The 19,734-nt window shown below is 40.7% G+C and overlaps 1 protein-coding gene across 1 annotated transcript in view; it reads right to left on the bottom strand.

Moving 5' to 3' along the window:
* Nucleotides 1-2,418: 2,418 nt before the first annotated feature.
* Nucleotides 2,419-19,734, bottom strand: part of LOC117822796 (thrombospondin type-1 domain-containing protein 7A) — a 276,882-nt gene continuing 259,566 nt past the window's right edge. Inside the window, exons 25-28 of the mRNA XM_034697710.1 lie at nucleotides 19,304-19,386; nucleotides 16,914-17,127; nucleotides 13,486-13,573; nucleotides 2,419-6,347 (exon numbers count right to left, since the gene is read on the bottom strand). Coding sequence (XP_034553601.1) covers nucleotides 6,257-6,347; nucleotides 13,486-13,573; nucleotides 16,914-17,127; nucleotides 19,304-19,386 — 476 coding nt within the window. The 3' untranslated portion in view covers nucleotides 2,419-6,256. The remainder of the gene's footprint in view (nucleotides 6,348-13,485; nucleotides 13,574-16,913; nucleotides 17,128-19,303; nucleotides 19,387-19,734) is intronic.

The following is a 19,734-nucleotide window of genomic DNA, read 5'->3' as shown; positions in this document are numbered from 1 at the left end:
ACTGTACAAGCCTCAGTATTTTAAAAAGTAAACTGAAATTATGGCTCAAGGAAAAACAATCATGTGATCATCTGAATGCATCAAACTAGAGACAATGAAATGTAGTTTTTAAATGTGTTATTAGTGATGGACTGTGTTGAGTAGCCTATGTATTGTTTTAAATGCTAGTATGTTTTCTATCATTTATATTGTACATTCATTTACATCTTCCTGCCCAGGGACCACAGATGAAAATTAGCTTATAGCTAACTCTGGCTTGACTGTTTTCGTTTTGCATGGCCCCTGTCAAATAAACTAATAAATAAAATAATAAATACCTTTAAGTTGTTTTGTCTTCCTACATTAAAACTTAAGTTTGACTCTTCCTGCATGAGAAACATCCACAGCTGTCAAACACCATGCATCCAGTCTGTAACATAGATTTAAGGTTGAGTTTGCAGACTTTGATTACTCAAAGCTTTGTGAGTAATTTCTCCTGCCAGAGCCTCAGAAGATATTTAACGTTTCTCCACAGGCAGAGAAATGTCCCAATCTTAAATACAAAATTTGCATGTCAAAAATGTGAGTGGTTGCACATCCTGCTCCAGTCAGGTGCAGGAGAAAAAACAGCAAGAAATGCAAAAGACAGTCTGATCTCAAATTGAGATTTGTGCATAACAAAAGGTGACCAATCTTTTTCCATCTAATCCACCTCCCTCTGGAATTTGCTCCCTCAAGCCATCAGGTCTGCTGAGTCTGTTGATAGCATTAAAAAATTACTCAAAACCCATCTGTATACAGAAGCCTTCATATAACTTTTCATCTAATCTCTACTGTTGTCTGTCTATTGCCTTGCTTGTCTGATTATTTCTGCATATGTATTTTGTTTCTATCTTGCTTGTTTTTATTGTTTTGTGCCTGTGAAGCACTTTTTAACCGAGTGTTTTAAAAGTGCTATATAAATACATTTCTACTTACTTACTTAAGCCATCGAAGCAGGGGCGGAGCCAGGCGGTGATCAGGGGAGCATTTGCCCCACCTAATGGATTAGGATTGGATTGGCCACCCCCAAATCCTAAACCATGATTGGCTATCTGGCCTTGATAGAGGCAGAGTTTGTTAAAATCAACTATTTGGGCTGTGTCTTAACAGGCTGCTTGTAGTTTTCCTTTCATTTAAATGTTTTTCTACTTTATATTAACTTGTGACTTTGGAAATACATCTTTTTTTAATCCTCACAGATTTTAGCTAAGAAGTTTTTTATGTTGCAACTTTATTATGTTACTTTTTAAAAGTTATATATACTAGGGGTGGGGCATTTCAAGCCCAAATACTATTCAACAATTATTCAAATCTTTATGTCGGTGTTTCTGTGACAAGGCATGCCGTGTGTGTTAACATTTTACAGCCATGCTCAGTCTCTGGAAATACATATGTAGTAGCCAAGCGGCAAACTCCGGTCTCAAACGATGAAGCCAATGCGGAAGTGCTATAAACTGCAATACATCGAGAATCCGCTTGAGGCTGGCTGCAGAAACACCGGAAACTACATAGATATGAATGGGAAAAAGACGATCTTTGCAGCATTAATAAACATGTTTACAGCCTGGTTCAAAAAAAGAAACCCTCCTCCTGACTGAGCCGGTATCAGCTGCAGAACTTGAGGAGAAATAAAGAGTGAGAGAGGCGGTCCTGAGGCGAGGGAGCACAGAGGAGTCTTCTCAGGCTCATTCAGGAGAGTCAGGATGGATGTGGAGACGTGGATTCATGTGAGGTGATTTCTTTTTTTTTTGTGTGTGTGTAGTCTGTGGAGGGAGGTTTTTGGAGGCGCAGTGCTGAGAACCGAGGTGTTTGTACATCTGAGCGTCAGTGTGGAGGGACGTTTTATACACCGCGCTCTGAGGTTCAGAGAGAGAGAACGAGAGCTAGCATTCTTCTTCTTCTGTTACTTAATGCGGTTAGCAAACAGCAGACGCTCTGTAGTCACTGTCTGGCAGGAATACTGTATTAAAACCAGGCACCGGTAAAAACGATGAAATTTGCTCTTTTAAAATGAGAAAATATTCAAAGTAAATCTTTGATTTCTACAATGTGAACAAATATTTGAATATTGCCCATCCCTAATATACACAGAAGAACAGCATCTGTTCTTAAATGTGAGTAGTTAAGGTGTTAATGATCGGACAGAATTTCAATTCTGCTCAATTTTAGTTTTTCATGAATATGTGTCCTTTAAATCAGCTGCCTTCAGCGTCTTATAATCTGCATGGATAAACCTGCTTTCAGTCAGAAGCTGAGACTTGATCAAGAACTGTGTTGTACACAAGCTGCCTGAATGAGCCTTAAATCAGAAAGTTCAAGGTTTCACATGTTCATTGCGATGTTCTGCTCTCCTGTGAACGAGCAGAGGAAACGTAAGAAATGGCCCCGAAACGTTCATTGTGTGTTTACAACCGTTGTCCTCATTTATTGTAAGTAATTCTTCCCATACATATAAACATCCTGTACAAAAAAACATCTGACCCTCTCTCCTCTTTTTCTTCTTTTTGCTTTCTCGTTTTTTTTTCCACACAACACACAACTTGCATCATGGTAACAACAATCAGCAAAACCACACACCCGACTTTGCAATATTCAAACTAAACATTTTCTGTGCAATACAAAATAAATGTACACATACTTTGATATTTTTTTTTCTTCAAAAAATAAAAAAATCGCTGTTATTTACAAATCCCACAACAAAAAAAGTAAACATTCTCCACACCAGTTTGCTTTAACGTCGAACTCAGCAGAAACGCGTTTTCTTAGTATTCACATGTTTGTACAGATTGTTTTCTTTTAGCTATATTTCACCTCAGGTAGTGTGAGGGAAAACCGACAGAGCACCTATGATACCGATAACTACAGGAGAAAATTGAACAACACTTTGTGACTTTAAAGGTGCAGTGTGTAGAAACAGGAATATTTAGCGACATCTATTGGACAGATTCCAGACTGACACGCTCCCCTGCTAACCCCTCACCTCGGTGAAGTGACGGTGGCCTGGAGGACAAGAAGCTCCTGTGATGCATGATAAGTATGATCCTCCATTTGTCGAGTTTTTGCCATCAAAAACTATCAATGCAAATTGACTCTCTTCTTTTTGAAATTGCCAAACTTAGGTCTGTTGTGTCACATCCTGAACTGGAAATGATCATTCATGCTTTTGTTTCATCTCAACTGGACTATTGTAATTCACTTTTCACATGCCTCAGTAAATCATCCCTCCATCGTCTTCAATTAGTCCAGAACGCTGGTGCAAGGCTGTAGACCAAGTCCAGCCGGACAACCCACACCCCTCGATTCTATCTTCCCCACATTGGCTGCTAGTTAAATTTAGGATTCATTTTAAGGTTCTAGTTTTTGTGTATAGAGTTCTGCATGGTCAGGCTCCTGAATACATCGCCGACCTGCTCCACCCCTACCTCACCAGTAGGTCACTCAGGTCTTCTGAGCAGGGCTTGCTGGTTGTCCCTCGAGCTCATCTAAGAACAAAAGGTGACCCTGCTTTTGAAGTGGTGGCACCAACATTGTGGAACGCTCTTCCTGTAAATATTCGTTCAGCTGTCTCTGTTGTCGCCTTTAAAAAACTCATAAAGACACATTTATTTAAACAGGCCTTCGACTCACCTTGTACAGACTAATGTTTTAATTATGCTATGGTCTGTTTCTTTTAATGTTTTATGATTTCATTTTTGTTGTGATTTCATTTTAAATTGAATATTTTTCTGTGAAGCACTTCTTTTATTCTATGGAAGGTGCTATTAGGGATGGGTACCGGATTCGGTACTTTTATAGGTACCGACCGAATTCCGTCGGTACTACCGAGTACCGACTCACGTAAAATCAAACGGTACCATGTTTCGGTACCTGAACGCAGCCCTGTGACTGTGAGGGAGTGGAAGAGTGGGTGATTTTTCCCTACTTTCGCCCTGTAATAAAGTCAGAGACTGACCTGGGGGACGTCTCTGCTCTGCTCCCTGCATCTGCGCGGGAGCGCGCCAAACGGAGCCTGCAGCTGACGGGTGCGCGCACTCACAGCGAGGCAGAACTTCATGAGGATTAACTTTATTTTCTACAGTCTATGGTTGAGACTGACCCTCTCGCTCCGACTACCTGCCCTGTTTATAACCGTTCCTGTGTGCGTGAATGCCCAACAAGTAAGTTGTGTGTCTGTTATTATAAAGAGACGGAGAACTGACTTTTTCCGTCCGCAGGCGTTCACGTGTGTTCATTGATAAACTCCCGAAAGAGCAATTAGACGCCACGAGCACGTGTCAGCTAATATATCTAATCAACTATATAATCCTGTTTCTGTTCATTTCATGTTAAATTGAATAAATATGTTAAATTAAAAAAAATTGAGATTTTTTTTAATATTAATATTTATTACCACATAAAAACACAAAAGTACCAAAAATTGGTCCTGTTGAGTACAGGTACCGATTCCCAGGTACCGGGTATCGGTACCGTATCGGTTCAAATGTGAAAGGTACCCATCCCTAGGTGCTATACTAAATAAAATGTACTTACTTACTTACTTCTTCTTCATCTTGGAATGGGTGCATTTGGTGCAGCCAATCAATAAACACGAAAACACCTACGTTACAAGCTTGTCTGTTCTGTGCTGCTGCAGAAAAATGGCGGTGCAACATGGCGGCCTTTGTGGAAGAGGAAACGCTCCTACATTAATATAAAGAACTCTTTCTGAGTGAGCAAAACCAGAATTATTGTTATATTCATGTGATTTCCCACTAATTTAACTTCCTTATGAATGTTTTATTCCATTTCTACCAAGTCTGTTCTGCTAAATGTCGCTAAATACCACACACTGCACCTTTAAAAGAAAAGACAGATTAGTCCTCTTGATATCTAAGTGTACTCTCGTATATGATGATTAAACTGTGCCCCATTCAAGTATTACAAACTGTGTTACAGGACTGTTAGTATTTAGTTATCGTCAGTAAGGCAGAAATGACATTTGCATGACATGAATGGTTAAAATTTATTGGCCTTGTCTTTTTTTAATCACTGCAAAACTTCAGGTTTCCCACATTAAGTATAAAAGTAAAATAATCAGACTTTTCATTTTGAGTTTTTATGGTTGAAAAGGAACTTTAAAGGAAGCAGGCGAGTCTTCAAAAGATTCACCCGCTGATATCATAGTTGAATCTTTATTTGCATTTGGGCCAAAGTAAAGTGATTAACACCAGACGAAATCTACAAACCACAAAATGTACTTTTACTACAACCAAAAAAATCAGTTGTGAGAAATAAAATCTATACATATATTTACTGGAGGTTCACACCTGTTTTTGCAGACTGTGACACATCCAAACATTGTTTCCTGTTGCCCTTTTTGAATGTTCCCGCGGTGACCTTTACGTAGCTGATCCTCTGCTTGGTGTTAGTGTCTGTCTGTGGAAGAGGCAGTGTTTTTATGGCAATAGAAGGTAGAAGTCACATGTGCATATCATGCTGCACTAATATAGTGCAATGTAGAGCCTGAAACGCAGAAAAGGGTGGAGGCAGGCAGGCAGGCAGAAGTTTCCATGAACAACTGATTGCAGGCTACTTCTCCATCAGCATCATACAGATCAGTTTATCCCACAAACACAAGCCTGTGCCTCTAAATCAAGCGAAAGAAAAAAAGGAGAAGAAATGCCTTCCTTTTGTTCAAGACTGTAAAAGAGATTTGAGTCAAAACCCAGTTGAGGATTGAGAAAAAAGCAATCCAAACCTTTTTATGGAGATTTTCCTCTCCCTCCTCCTCCTCCTCTTCCCTGCGGTGACTTTTGGCAACGTACGAACCGTCAGAGCATCCTAAGCCTCCAGCTACTCAGCATTTTTAGGGACAAGCAGAAAAGCGCGGGGGAAGAGTTGGAGCTTGTGCTGCCATGTTCAGAGACGGCTGGAGAGCCTTTTCTGCCTCTGAAATGAGTCTTTTCTTTACAGAGATGTGAAGGGGGGCCAAAAAAAGGCATTTCATTGAACACGGTGGAGGTCATGACGGCTCTAGCAAAAGAAAATACTTGAAAAAACAAACCGGGGAGTGAATGGAGCTCGACTTGAAATGGTTAAACCCCAGCAGTGTCTCTGCTAAGAGGATTTTCTGTAATTTCTCCGCTCTGTGACGTGTCCATTCACACTGCAAACATCCGTGTCCCTCACTGCAGCGGCTGTGATGAAGTGGGTCTCTATGACAGGTGAAGTGCTTGGTGAAGCGTCTCCTGGAGGACTACATGTCCGTGTCCCCGTCGTAGGCGAGAGTCAGAGGTTTTAGTCGGTTGTTTTGTTGCCTCTGTCTCTGAGGTCTCTTTGGCTTTTTGCTGTGAGAAAAGATGAAAACAGAGTCAGAGACACACTTGGAAAAAAATCCCTTAACGCATCTGCAGTGTGAACTAACACACTAAACATTCAGTTTTAACACCTGACGCTGTGTTACAGGTTAACAGGTTAACATGGTTCTATTTACTGTAAAACAAATGCAGGAGTGATTTCAGCATATGGAAGTTTACTCTAACACAAGAGAAGAAAGCAGGTTTGAATGGTCAGGTGAGTTACTGGTTACTAAATCTTCCAAAGTCAGGTTAAATTTAAAATCAGATATTTAAATATCACAATTATAAGTCAAGTTTTCTGCCGGCTCTTTAACGACGAGAGATGATCATCGGCAGAAAGAAAAGGAGGCCAACTTTTAAAGAATAAGGCTGCTATGATTTGATGTTTTTGCTGTCAAGAAATCTCTTGAATACTTAATCTCATCTCTCGCTCATAGTGTGTAAGAAAAAAGGATGAGGCCTATTCTGAAACATTAAGCCAGCTCAGCAGGGCCTTACACCTGCATTTTTTATGATGGCCAGCAGGGGGCGACTGCAGTGTTGTAAAATTCAAAAGTTCTTCACAAAGGCATCAAATTAAAACAGGCAGATCATCATTTCAGAAGCACAACACAGCTACTGTGTCTTTAAGCCCCCCTCCCAAGCACTCTGGAAGCCTCCTCCACTGTTGCCATGCTACAAAGTCATGTCTCTATTTAAAATGACAGATTATGAAATAAGGATATATGTTTTTGACCCCAAACTAAGCCCAAAACTTTGGAAAGGGACAAAAAGTGGAAAGTGGAACAAAGAATAGAGCAGGACATTTCTTTTTGGTAGGTGTGACGTTGATTTTGCCCTATTCTTTTTTTTTAAAGTTATATTTTTTGCCTTTATTTGATAGGACAGATGAAGCAAGACAGGAAATGAGGGGAGCAGAGTGAGGGAGAAAATGCAGCAAATGGTTGAGGCCGGAATCAAACCTCCGACCTCTGACGAAGGTTATAGCCTCGTTTGTGGGACACGTGCTTAGACCGCTTGGCGAACAGCGTCCCTTATTTTGCTCTTTTAACCGTTTCACCAATTAGTAATGTCACATTTTGAGCAAATCTCATGTGACTACTTGAGCAAGTCGTTCCTCTTGGATGATGGTTTATTGGTGAGGAAATGGGTACCTTGTTTGAAAGCTTGTGTTGGAAATCCTGTGTATCAGATTATTGTTCCAGCTAAGTTTCATAAATTAGTTTTGCAGTTGTCTCATGACCAGTCCGGACATATGGGTATCAGGAAGTCTTAAGACCGCACTGTAAGGCACTTCTTTTGGCCTAGGGTTAGGGAGGATGTATCAGAGTACATTAAAACTTGTCACACATGTCAGGTAACTGGAAAACCAAACCAAACTATTAAACCAGCTCCACTGGAAGTCTCATCCTGGGATTAATCCAACACATGTTTAACTCACAGTTTGAAACTTTGCTCACGTTTAGTATTGACATTCAACATTTTAACTAATATGTTTTTGAAATATGAAAAAGCATGACACCATCTCTTTCAAAATATTAAAACGTTAGAGTAAAATGAGGAAATGCTCTCTGATAAAAGTTTGTTTGATGAGGTTTCATTGTGTTTTTACTATCTTTAAAACAAACTCATTGTTCAGTGCCAAAGAGGATGAAGATGTTTCAGGTGATACTTGAAAAAATCATCAATTCATAGTTTGTTTTGTTCTTTTTGAGAGATTTCCATCACTGAATCTGAGGAGTTTATCTTGTACGACTAGAAGACTCTTGGATGATAAAAACGTTCCACGTCTTTTAAGAAGATGGTTGTTTCTCGGCTAACTACAGCAAACATTTAAAGGTGACATATCACGCTTTTTTCATCAACATATATTGGTCTAAGAGGTCCCCAAAACATGTCTTTAAAGTTTGTGCTCAAAAAAACACTTTGAAATCAGATTTTGGCCTGCCTGAAAAGCCCTCTTCTTCAGTCCTCCTCAGAACAGTCTGTTTTCTCTCTGACCACGCCCCCTCAGGAAGTGGGTGTGGCCTCGGCTCTCCAGCACGTTGATCTAATGTTTACATGTTGGCTGAATATACATGGCTGCTCAGAGATCACGTTACTTCAACCCTCTGAATCTGATCCAGAATCTGATCCTGACGGAGAGGCGCCTGCAGCAGGACCTTTCTGAAGGATTGGTCACAGATTTAGTGTTTCTTGTTGTTTTATTTATCAGTATGTCGACGTGTGTCTTGGTACACAGCTACGAGCATGTAGCTATGTGGCTATGCTAACTAGCGCTAGCACTTATCCATGATAAATAAAAATCATCCACTAGATCTTCAAATCTGCAGACGTGGGGAGTAAAACCGATCTCTACCAGAAAGGCAGCGGGACCTTTTCTGAAGGATTGGTCACAGATTTAGTGTTTCTTGTTGTTTTATTTGTCAGTATGTAGACGTGTGTCTTGGTACACAGCTACAGCTACGACATGTAGCTATGTAGCTATGCTAACTAGCGCTAGCACTTATCCATGATAAATAAAAATCAACCACTAGATCTTCAAATCTGCAGACGTGGGAGTAAAACCGACCTTTGTGTTTATTAAGACAGCCTACAACTAGCATGCCTCCCTCCTAAGCTCCTTGTTATCACACACGTGTGCAGGTAATGAAAAACGGAGGGGGGATTCAGTATTATTTTATACAGTCTATGGGCTGAACAAGCTCCGAGCTCTGACTCCGTGATAGACCGGATATTGTTGTTACGTAACAAAAACACGGAAGTCTGAAACGGCTCGTTTCACACACATTTACAGAAAGGTGGAGAAATCAGAACAGGGGCAGAATGGATTTTTTTCATTCTCGGGGGGTTTGTAGACATGCCAGGGACACATATTTCAGGTAGAGAACCATTAAAAAGTCCATTTTGCATGATATGTCACCTTTAAAACCCTCACATACAGTGGAGTGTTGCTCTGCTGTGTATCATCCACTTTCAAACAGACGGGTCTTGATATAAAAACAGTGAAGGTATTAGTGAGTTAATTTGCATGCACATGCCAGATGATTGGTGCCATCCCTCCAGGGGGCAAAAAAAAGCTTCTTTGAAAGAGAGACGGTGTGACTTCTGCTTTCTGAACTGTCACTCCTCTGTTAAAAACAAGATCATTTCACAGCTCAAAGTAAAATGCTGCAGAATGATAGAAACCCTCAGAAAGGTTTGATTTTATAACCCCAAGAGAATAACTGTAAAATGCGATAAAGCTAATATTTAACTGTGTTTTTTTATGTTGTTAATTTTTGATTCTTCAAACCTTGAATCTGCAGTTTCAGCCAAATCATAATGCGGGACAGTCCAATTAATACTTCCATACATGGAAAACTTTTCCTAGAACTTACTTTCAAAGCTGAAGAATACACATACAGACAAACACGCACGTGATGCGATGGTCTCTTGAGCATGGAGACATTTGAAAGGGAATATTCTGTAAATATGGTAAAGACAATCAGAAGAGCACTCTGGGGATTTTTCTCTGAGTAGTCTCTGTGATGAGGAGCTGACAGAATCACTACAGAGTAAACATGAATCGTCACCAGTCGTCAGCAAACTTCTTCTGCTGCCACATAAATCATCCCACATCTATTCCCTGTGGCTTTGCAGAGTTTTTCATGTTCTCAAACACTGACTGGAATACTACAGGGCTCTAACTATGGATTCAGGAAATGAGTATTCTGCAGATTATCTTAATAATAATTTCGTCAGTCCATTAAATTCCTCAAAATACTTCAAAATGTCATGTACAGAATTTGTGTCCAGTTCAAACCCCAGAATCAAGATAGAAATAGCAGCAAATCCTCACATTTAAGAAGCTAGAACCAGTTAATACTTCACATTTTGGTAGAAAATGACCCCATTAAAAAAGTGGCACTGTGTTTCTTCAAAGCTGAGCACAGAGAGAAAAACATCAAGATGTGTAATGTGTGAAAGGATAATGAGCTCCTGATTTGGCAGGGTGATATGAAATGGGAAGGACATAAAAAAAAAAAAAAAAAAGGGACTGTGGTGCAACACTTCCTCTTCCAGCCACAAGAGAGCAGTGTGACATCATGCAGGAGAGACCACCAATGAGACTTCAGCAGGTGAGGCACAAAAAGGAGTCCCCTGCAGTGATGTTCACGTCTTCTTTAACTCATTGTCTCTTTGATGAGCTCTGCAGGACGTCTGCGCTTTCTACTGCGGCTTCAACTAATCTATGCTGACCAAGGAGGAGTTGTTAAAAGCACAGAGCTACACACACCCTGACACACACTCATGGGGATGTAATAACACAGTGTAAGTATGAATCATGCTTGGCTGTGTAATAACATCCCTGTGTGGTGAGCTTGTAGCAGGTTTCCACAGGTGGATGACAGAGCAGTGAGAAGAGCAAAGGGATACTACGGACTTTGTTTACACCCTCTTTTGAAAGGGACCCAGCTCTCATGTCTTTACCTCATTTATTGACTAACTGTTCTGCAGTACACCTGCACACAGAGATCAGGTTATTAGCTTAGACTACAACTACCACAACGCTTCCTTTACCCAAACTTAAAACCTGACTCTTCTGCAAATATGACACTAAAAGAACTTTGATTTTGAGGAATATAAATGTTCTTTTGGATTAACTACACTGACCTTTATTGGGTCATCAGTAGGTGGTTTTACCTCAGTGGACATTTAATGATTTACATCCTTTAAAAGCCAGTCTCAGTTAAATTTCACTTTTCATATTTGATCATATGGAGTCTTTTCAGTCTGCAGAGGAGGCGTTACAGTAGAGAAGCACTGATTGTAAAAATCTGTTTAAAGACAAGAATTTAGCACACATACAAATTTGCATTCAATCTCCACATCTGTTTTCAAGTTATCTGTAGTATTTGGTGTATTAAACTTGTTGCCAGCAGCATCCCTCCTCTTAAATGTCACTGCACCATGTCTTACAAACTACATGTCACTGCTCTCTCTCTCAGAGACGCTGTAATACTCCATCCCTGCTGACATTTTCCTTCACGGCTGACCATGAAAACAAATCAGAGTTCCTCCAACAGGTGACTTCTTCTACTTCTCTGAATCAGCGGTGAGGTATACTAGCATTACACTGAAGCAATAACAGAAAATGACCAGCTTCTGACTGCAGAGCACGGCACATTGTGTACTGATAGGTGCATTATAGTATTGGAACTTGACTTGAGTATTTTTGATTTTGTGCGCCTTTAAACTTTAACTCCACCACAGCTCTGGGGGTGAAACTTCCTGTGATGCTTTAAAACTAAAGGATGCTTTGTGTTCAGATTTGTAATACTTACACATTTACTTTCACAACCCAGCAGTGTTTATTCAGTCCTACTATGGTTTGCTCCATCTCAACACCTGGTGATGACTTATTCAGAACAATCAAAGCATGATGATTATTTTAAAGTACTGTTGAGACATCTTAGTTTAGGAACTTTGCTTGTGAGGAAGTTGGTTGCAGTCTTGCGTTTCTGCTTTCTGGATGTGAGAGTGTGATATTTTGTTCCAACGCTATGCAAGACCACAAAAAAGCTTAGCTGTTGTTCCTGCATTGAAAGATCTAACTTCCTCCTCCACCACTGTCCAACACTCAGTGCTAAAAAGTCCTAATACATACACTACCAGTCAAAAGTTTGGAAACACCTTCTCATTCAAGGATTTGTATTTATTTTAATTATTTGAAACACTGTAGATTAATACCAAAGACATCAAAACTATGAAAGAACATATATAGAATTATTTAATGAACAAAAAAGTGTTAAACAAAGCAGATCATGTTTTATATTTTAGATTCTGTAAAGTAGCCCCCTTTTTCCTTCATGACAGCTTTGCACACTCTTGTGCCTTGTGAAGAGTTCATTTGTAGAATGACTTGCCTTCTTAATGTGTTTGAGACCATCAGTTGTGTTGTTTAGAGGTAGGGTTAGTACACAATGGATAGACCTATTTGACTACTGTTGTAATCCAGATTATGGCAAAACCAGATTATGTCATAGTTTTGATGTCTTCAGTATTAATCTCCGGAACCTAAGGTCTTCAGACCTGGGTCTCCTCTCCATCCCCCGGACTAAGCTGCGGACCTTTGGGGACAGAGCATTCAGTGTGGCAGCCCCCACTCTGTTGAACTCTCTCCCTCCCTCCCGACACCCGCAGCGCCCCAACCCTGGACACTTTTAAGAAAGCAGTCAAAAAGCACCTTTTCCTCAAGGCCTTTCCCCATTAGATATTAGCCCTATTTGACCACTGTTGTAATCCAGATTATGGCAAAACCAGATTATTTCATAGCTTTGATGTCTTCAGTATTAATCTACAATGTTGAAAATAAATAAAAACCATTGCATGAGAAGATGTGTACAAACTTTTGACTGGTAATGTACATAAATACGTTGCATGCTTATTTGGCTCCTTTTAAAACACAATTCAAAGACTTCAGGAGGGGATATATGACACAAGATATGGGTCTCCTTCAAAGGTGGATGTAAATATGAAGACAAATCTTCAAGCAGTGAACGCATCAAAGACCTGTTTCTAAACCCAGCAGCTACCTGTGTGCTCTACAGGCTCTAACCTTAAGGGACTAACAACTACCCCTGAATGGTTTGTCCTCACCTTCACCAGCACCTTCACTCAGCTAGTCAGGCAGGACTTGTGACTCTCTAGAGAGAGAGGTCACGGGGAGAAGTCAAGGACTGCAGGCGCTTAAACTGGAGGCTGTGTTTGGGGGTCTGGGGGTGAACCCTCCACATCCTCATTAGCTGCTGCTGCTGCTTTGAGCCAGCTCTTGGCAATCGGGACAGGTGTAAGTCATCTCATGTGCGTTTTCACCCAGCCAGACCACCGTCCCGTTGGCGTCCGACTCTTGGGCTTTAAGAGAGCGATGCACTTTGGCACAGTAGCTGCTGCTCTCGCAAGAAGACGGCATGAAGGGAGGAAAGGAAATAAAAAACATGACAAATGAACGGTGATGTGAGAGGGGCTGGACGATGGGGAGGGGATGGGAGGGGCGGCTCTTCCTCTCATGAGGGGAAAATGAGGGTTTGGTTTGATGAATGAGGATGATGATAGAAAGGGGAAATTAAACTCTTCAACTCACCAAGCTAGGTATATCATAGACACTATGAATATGAGGAGCACAAAGGCTCCAGCTGCTACACCGTACACCCACATCTTCAGCTTCCCATCTGTGGAGGAGGTGGCTTGTCAGTTTCTGGGTTTACACGTAAACATGGCACCAACAGCTAATACAAGCTGCAACACTTTAACAGCTGCAGAAAACTTTCACACATCACTTCTCCTTTTGTTTCAGTAACACTTTATGATAAAACGAAACAGTTCAGTATGAAGTGTTACCCCAGAAATATGATACACGTAACATTCCATCTGATGCTTAAATGCAGGTGCAGAAGGAAACAAAGACACGAGATCCAAAGAGTTCAAGGAAGGAGAGAAAGCAAGTGTTATCATTCCTTTCTTTCTTTCTTGATCTTAAATTTGAAAATATTTTATGTTTTCATGCTCATGTTTGTTTAATGTCATATTTCAAATTGGATATTTTCTGTCAAGGTATGTCGTTATGGAATTAACCTGATATTGGATCTATTAGATGTTGGGCAAACGGACACCCTGCGGGGGTGTCAAGAGGTCTGAGCCAGCTTCGGGCTGCGACTCCACACAGGAAAGATTCAATGTGTGAGTCTTAATCCTTGGGAAGAAGTTCTGAGATGAATCAAATGATTAAAGGTTCATTTCGCTTAGGACAAGATAAGTTGTGATTCTGTGTCCGGTGGGACAGTAAGACTCTGAAAGTTACAGACTTCAGAGCAGTGAAGGGGGCTGATTATTTAGAATAATCCCTCCTAATTTAAATAAATAATAAGACTCAACACCATTTGCTATGCACGTTAAGTTACATAAGAGAGAGAGAGAGAGAGAGAGAGAGAGAGAGAGAGAGAGAGAGAGAGAGAGAGAGAGAGAGAGAGAGAGAGAGAGAGAGAGAGACAGAGAGAGACAGAGAGACAGAGAGAGAGAGAGAGAGAGAGAGACAGAGAGACAGAGAGAGAGAGAGAGAGAGAGAGACAGAGAGACAGAGAGAGAGAGAGAGAGAGACAGAGAGAGAGAGAGACAGAGAGAGAGAGAGAGAGAGAGAGAGAGAGAGAGAGAGACAGAGAGAGAGAGAGAGAGAGAGAGAGAGAGAGACAGAGAGAGAGTAGATCAAACATAAACAGCCGCATATAAAATGTAAATGTCTTAAGTGTTTGCTGTGTGTTTTTGATGACTGTTACTGTTCTGGTTTTTGTTTTTAACTCTGTAAAGCACTTTGAATTGTACGGAGGAGGATTAGGGCCACCAGAGAAATAAAAAAATTAGAATTTTCGAGAAAGAAAACTTGAAATTTTTGTGAAAAAACTTGAGATTTGTGAGTTTGTAAAGTCATAAATCTATAAGAAATCAAACTTGAAATTATTTGAGTTTATAAAATCGTACATTTTTGAGAAAAAACTTCAAAATTTCGAGTTCTTAAAGATGTAAATCTGTGAGAAATCAAACTTGAAATTTTTGAGTTTATAAAGTGATACATTTACAAGAAAACTTTGAATTTGTAGTTTGTTAACGAGCTGCCCTTTGCCCATTTCACTGCATCATGGACCCACTTGAGAGCCTTATCAAATTGTACTTCCTACTTGGACTCAGCAAGAAGGACGTGCTGGACTCCAGCGGCAACAGCTTCTACTACTCGTCTCATCACTATCACTTCTCTCTCTTACTCCCCTCTATCTGTCTTTCCAGACCCAACTCAGTCGAGGCATGATGGCTGTCTAACATGAGTCTGGTTCTGCCTGAGGTTTCTGCCTGTTAAAAGGAAGTTTTTCCTCGCCACTGTAAATAGCTAAATACTGCGATGTGCAATGCTCATGATGGATTAAGGTGGGGTCAGACTGAGTCTTACCCTGTCTTGAAGTTGGGTCTCTGTTCATAATTTGACATAGAGTGGTCTAGACCTCCTATGTTTGTAAAAAGTGTCTTGAGATAACGTTTGTTGTGATTTGGCGCTACACAAATATAGATTGATTGATTAAAGGAGATACGACTGATTTTAGCCCAGAATCATCACATTATTCTAAGCATCCGGACTTTCAAAATACATTGATGTATATTGAGGCTATTCAGAAGAAAGCAGAAAGTTTTTTAGTTTTTTCTGGAAAATCTACGACTTTATAAACTTGCAAATTACTAGTTTTTTGTAGAAAATTTCGAGTTTTCTTTCTCAATAATTCAGTTTTTTTAAATTTCTCTGGTGGCCCTAATCCTCTTCTGTAGAATTGCTCTTTGTATGAATGGTGCTTTATAAATACACTTGCCTTGCCTTGCCTTTGCACTAACATTATGTGCATAAATCAGATGTACTGTCCCTAAATGAGGTTTATGACCACTGAATTTAATTCTTAAGCTACACTTAAAAAAATAAGTAAGAAGCGTGCTGCAAAATCAAGTGAACTTTCAGAAGATAAACGACACCAGAATAACTCTACGTGGAGACATTTGCAAGTATTTGCTCCTGACAGCAACAACTCAATCTCCTCTGCACTCATGCATCCTAAATGTTTCTGTTGTTGTCGTGCACCATCAGGCGAGACTCTCTGTGCAGATGCAGTCTTCAAAAGTTAATGTACACCAGCAGTTTCAGATTAGTGAGCAGAGTTTGTACGAGCATCAGAGCAGACTGGAACAGGAGGTAAACATGTCTGATACATATCTTTGTTTTAGGGTGTCAGGTCTGATGTCATGCACGGCTGCAGGTACAGATATGTGATGTTAATTAGACCTTGTTAACACTAATTCTGCAGAAGTTAAATCATATTCTGTGTATGTGCTTTTTAAAACCTCTTAGTTTAAGGATTAGATGATGCTCTGAGGTGGATTGTTAAATCTTCTCCCTTTAGATTTGCCTCTGAAGGAGAATATGTAGTAATAATAAAACAGAGGTTGTTAGTACGATGAAAAAACAAGTCGTATATTCTTGACTTAAAAACTTTCAAACACAAAGTCTTAAAGGCGATGATGTGTAAAGATTTACTGACCTTTATTCTGGAAGGATGACTATTCGTCTACATTGACAGTAAATACATATAGGCAATATTTTAAGCTGTCATTGTTTGCACGCTTTTTTTATTTCCACTTTTCTGTTGTTGTGAAAGATTAATTACACTGTCAAAGTAAAATTTCCAAAAAATATAAACCAACTATGTCTGCATCCTCTCGCCTTCCTCCACATTTCTGACTCAGAAGCATTTCTTGAGGTGGTTTTTATAATTACGACTTGACAACTGGAAAATAGGAGCCTCTGAAGAGTGCATTAAGGCTGGCTAAGTTCTCCCAGACATGACAGTTAAGAGATTAAAGGTTTTCACTTGACAGCACATAAACACTACTTTAGCACTTCTTCACGGCTGGATGTGTCTCTTGTATTTCTATACTTTTAAATTCCTAAGTAAGGACAGGTTGTGTGTTCTGTGATCTGACCTGGTCCGTAGGGCTGCAGGTACCAGGTCCGGCCGGTGCGTCCGGGCAGGATGGTGCTAGGCAGGGTGGGGTTAATGGCACGACTGGTCTTCACATCCCCTCTCTTGTCTCCTGCAGTGGGGATCTCCAGGATGGGGATGGGGGCGCACTGGTCCAGCAGCCCAGTGGGAGACAGCACCTCTGTGAATCCCTCCTCACATGTGCAGAAGTTGGCCTGCAGGGGGCAGCAAAGATTCATGTTTGGTTTGAGACGCATGTACAGTAGACCCAGAGGGAGAGCTGGGCAAAGTCAGCATGACATTAAGATAATGTGGGGGGGGGGGGGGGATTTGTTGGTTTTGCAGGGTCGGTGACCCATCACAGTATGGTCACAAGGTCAGGTCCTGTGTGTCAGTAGCAGTGTGTGTCAGCAGCAGTGTGTGTGTGTGATCTCTTATTCGTTCAATCTGGGAAGAATTGCCTCAAGACAAAATGCAATAACCGTTCTCATCATAGAGCTCTTACTGAGTCTGACTGACTCAATTTGAATTCCCCAAGGTTAAATCAAAACATTTAACAAATGCAGAACACAATGACCTTCTTAATATGAAGATTAAAAGAAAATCTATAAGCTAATTAAACTTCAAGAGGAATTTCTGGTCATTTTAAACCTTATTTTGTGCATGTAAACTGGTTTGTTAATGACATATGGTTACAAAATACATACAAATGACTCAAGTAGATCAGCTCAACAAGCTGCTGCTAAACAGAATTAAATGACCTAAACCTAACACAGGACTTCCACCAAGTCCATGTCTGGTCCGCCTCTGATCCGCTGCGGTCCGACTCAGTGCTCTCTCGTCCGTCAACACCCAACGGTTGCGTTTTCAGAACACAGCACGGAGCAGGACCGCCGGACAGCTGGAGTCATGTGACCAAGGTTTTCCCGCAGTAATTACATAATCAAGGATTCTCCTCCTCCTCCTCTCCTCATCCGTGTTGTCTTTCTGGTCCTCTGAAAACCTCTGACTTGTTGACTCCAGGCCTGGCTCCGCTCATCACGACGGTTTGTTGTTGTAGTTAAGTGAAATACGATCTGATGATAACACAGAGTGCTTTATTCTGAAAATTAACCGGATGTTTTCATTTTGTTTTGGTGCCTGACTTCCTGTCCCGCTCCATCTACTCTGTTGAGATTGATGCGTCATGCTCCGGCATCGGGCAAAAATAGAAGTCTTGCGTATCTGATCCGCAGCCGGAATGCAATGGAGCGGATCCAGTGGAAGTTAACACATTGACTAGAATAGAAACCTATCAGATCCTGTGCCGTGACGGATCGGAAACAGACCGGACTTTGGCTGTAAGTCTTACAAGAGCTGTGTCTGATCAAAGTATGTCCACTCCAACTGCTTGTTTTTATCACTGAGAACTCATCTGCATCTGGAATTAGAACGTGATCTGTATCTTGGTAAGGTAATGTTACAGTGAGAAGTGTAAAAAGCTGCCAACTACATGACGTCTGAGTCTGACTTTTCAGATCGTATGTAGGTGTAAAAGCAGTCTGTACAAATGGTTGGCTTCAGCACCTCCATCTTTGTTCTGCTCTGAACTCTGACAGTGAATTCAGCATCAGGTGTGACCTGGATATCAGAGGCTCCAGTGTCTGACAACATCATGAAAAGAGAATCCAAACCTATCCTCTTAAACTATCCTTGACCTTCACTTCTGATCACCATTAATACCAGAGGACCCTGCTCTCTCAGTAGAGATATTCTCATAACATTTGCAGAAAACATTTTGTACCTTTTCATTTCTTAGACCATAAAATATGCAACTACTGTGCAAAGGTTAAAAGTAACAGAGTAACCCTCCAATAAACAGTGAGTGTAGAATTATCATGCTTGTTCAGGGATTGAACTGTTGACCTCAGTAGTGCTAAGCCCGCTCCTCATCAGATCACTCTGACCTGCTTATTCTGTGGTTATTAAATCTGTTCCCTCTCCCTCTAATGCAGAGGATGTTCTGCCTTTAATGTTTGTTTAAATTTGTTCATGTTAAATGTACAAGATACTAAAATGTGAGATTTACCAGCTGGTGCATCCAGTGGACACAGATTTGTCTGCTGCAGCGTTGAGTGACACTACAGAAAATCGGTTCAACATCTTCATGTTTGTGTCGTTTCATTCCCTGCTGATTTCAGATTCAATAGTTGCTGCAGAGTGTCACGGTGAGTGCAGAGACCTGGGGACCTGTGCTTTCAGGTGCATGTTGTTTTTATTGCTTTTATTGTGTTTACCCAGCTTTTTATTGTGCCTCTCTCTGCCTGTAAACAAAATATTTCTTCCTGAGATTTCCTTCCATTGCTCGTGTTTACAGCCAAATTGTTGATTTGATAACAGAGAGCTGCTCACCTCGCTGCAGAAAGACTTTGGCATGAGACAGGGAGGGTCACAGGAGCTGTTATCCACTGGAGGGTTCATGGGAGGACAACCTCCTGCAGGTGAAAAGACAATACAATCAAACAGGGAACATGATCTGTTAAAAGAATATAACAGACATTTAGTGAATCTGTGTGTCCTGCGAGATGTACTCTCTCCTGATGGGCAGTAATGGTGTTGCTACCTGAAGTTAAAGTATTAAAGGACACCACACGACATCCAGGAGGGAGCAGTTAGAGAAAATTGCAAACAGAAAAGCAAACATTATGTCACAGTTTTTCAAGTAAAGACCCTCAGATTCAGAATCAGGAGTACAAATATCAAAAGCCTTCATTAAATATGTACAGTATCTAACAAAAGTAAGTACACCCCTCACATTTCTTCTAAAGCTGATGCACAAGAAA

The sequence above is a fragment of the Notolabrus celidotus genome, chromosome 12 (assembly GCF_009762535.1).
Source record: "Notolabrus celidotus isolate fNotCel1 chromosome 12, fNotCel1.pri, whole genome shotgun sequence".
Taxonomy (NCBI): domain Eukaryota; kingdom Metazoa; phylum Chordata; class Actinopteri; order Labriformes; family Labridae; genus Notolabrus; species Notolabrus celidotus.
The sequence above is the reverse complement of the archived record's forward strand: the minus strand, read 5'-3'. Positions and strand labels throughout refer to the sequence as shown.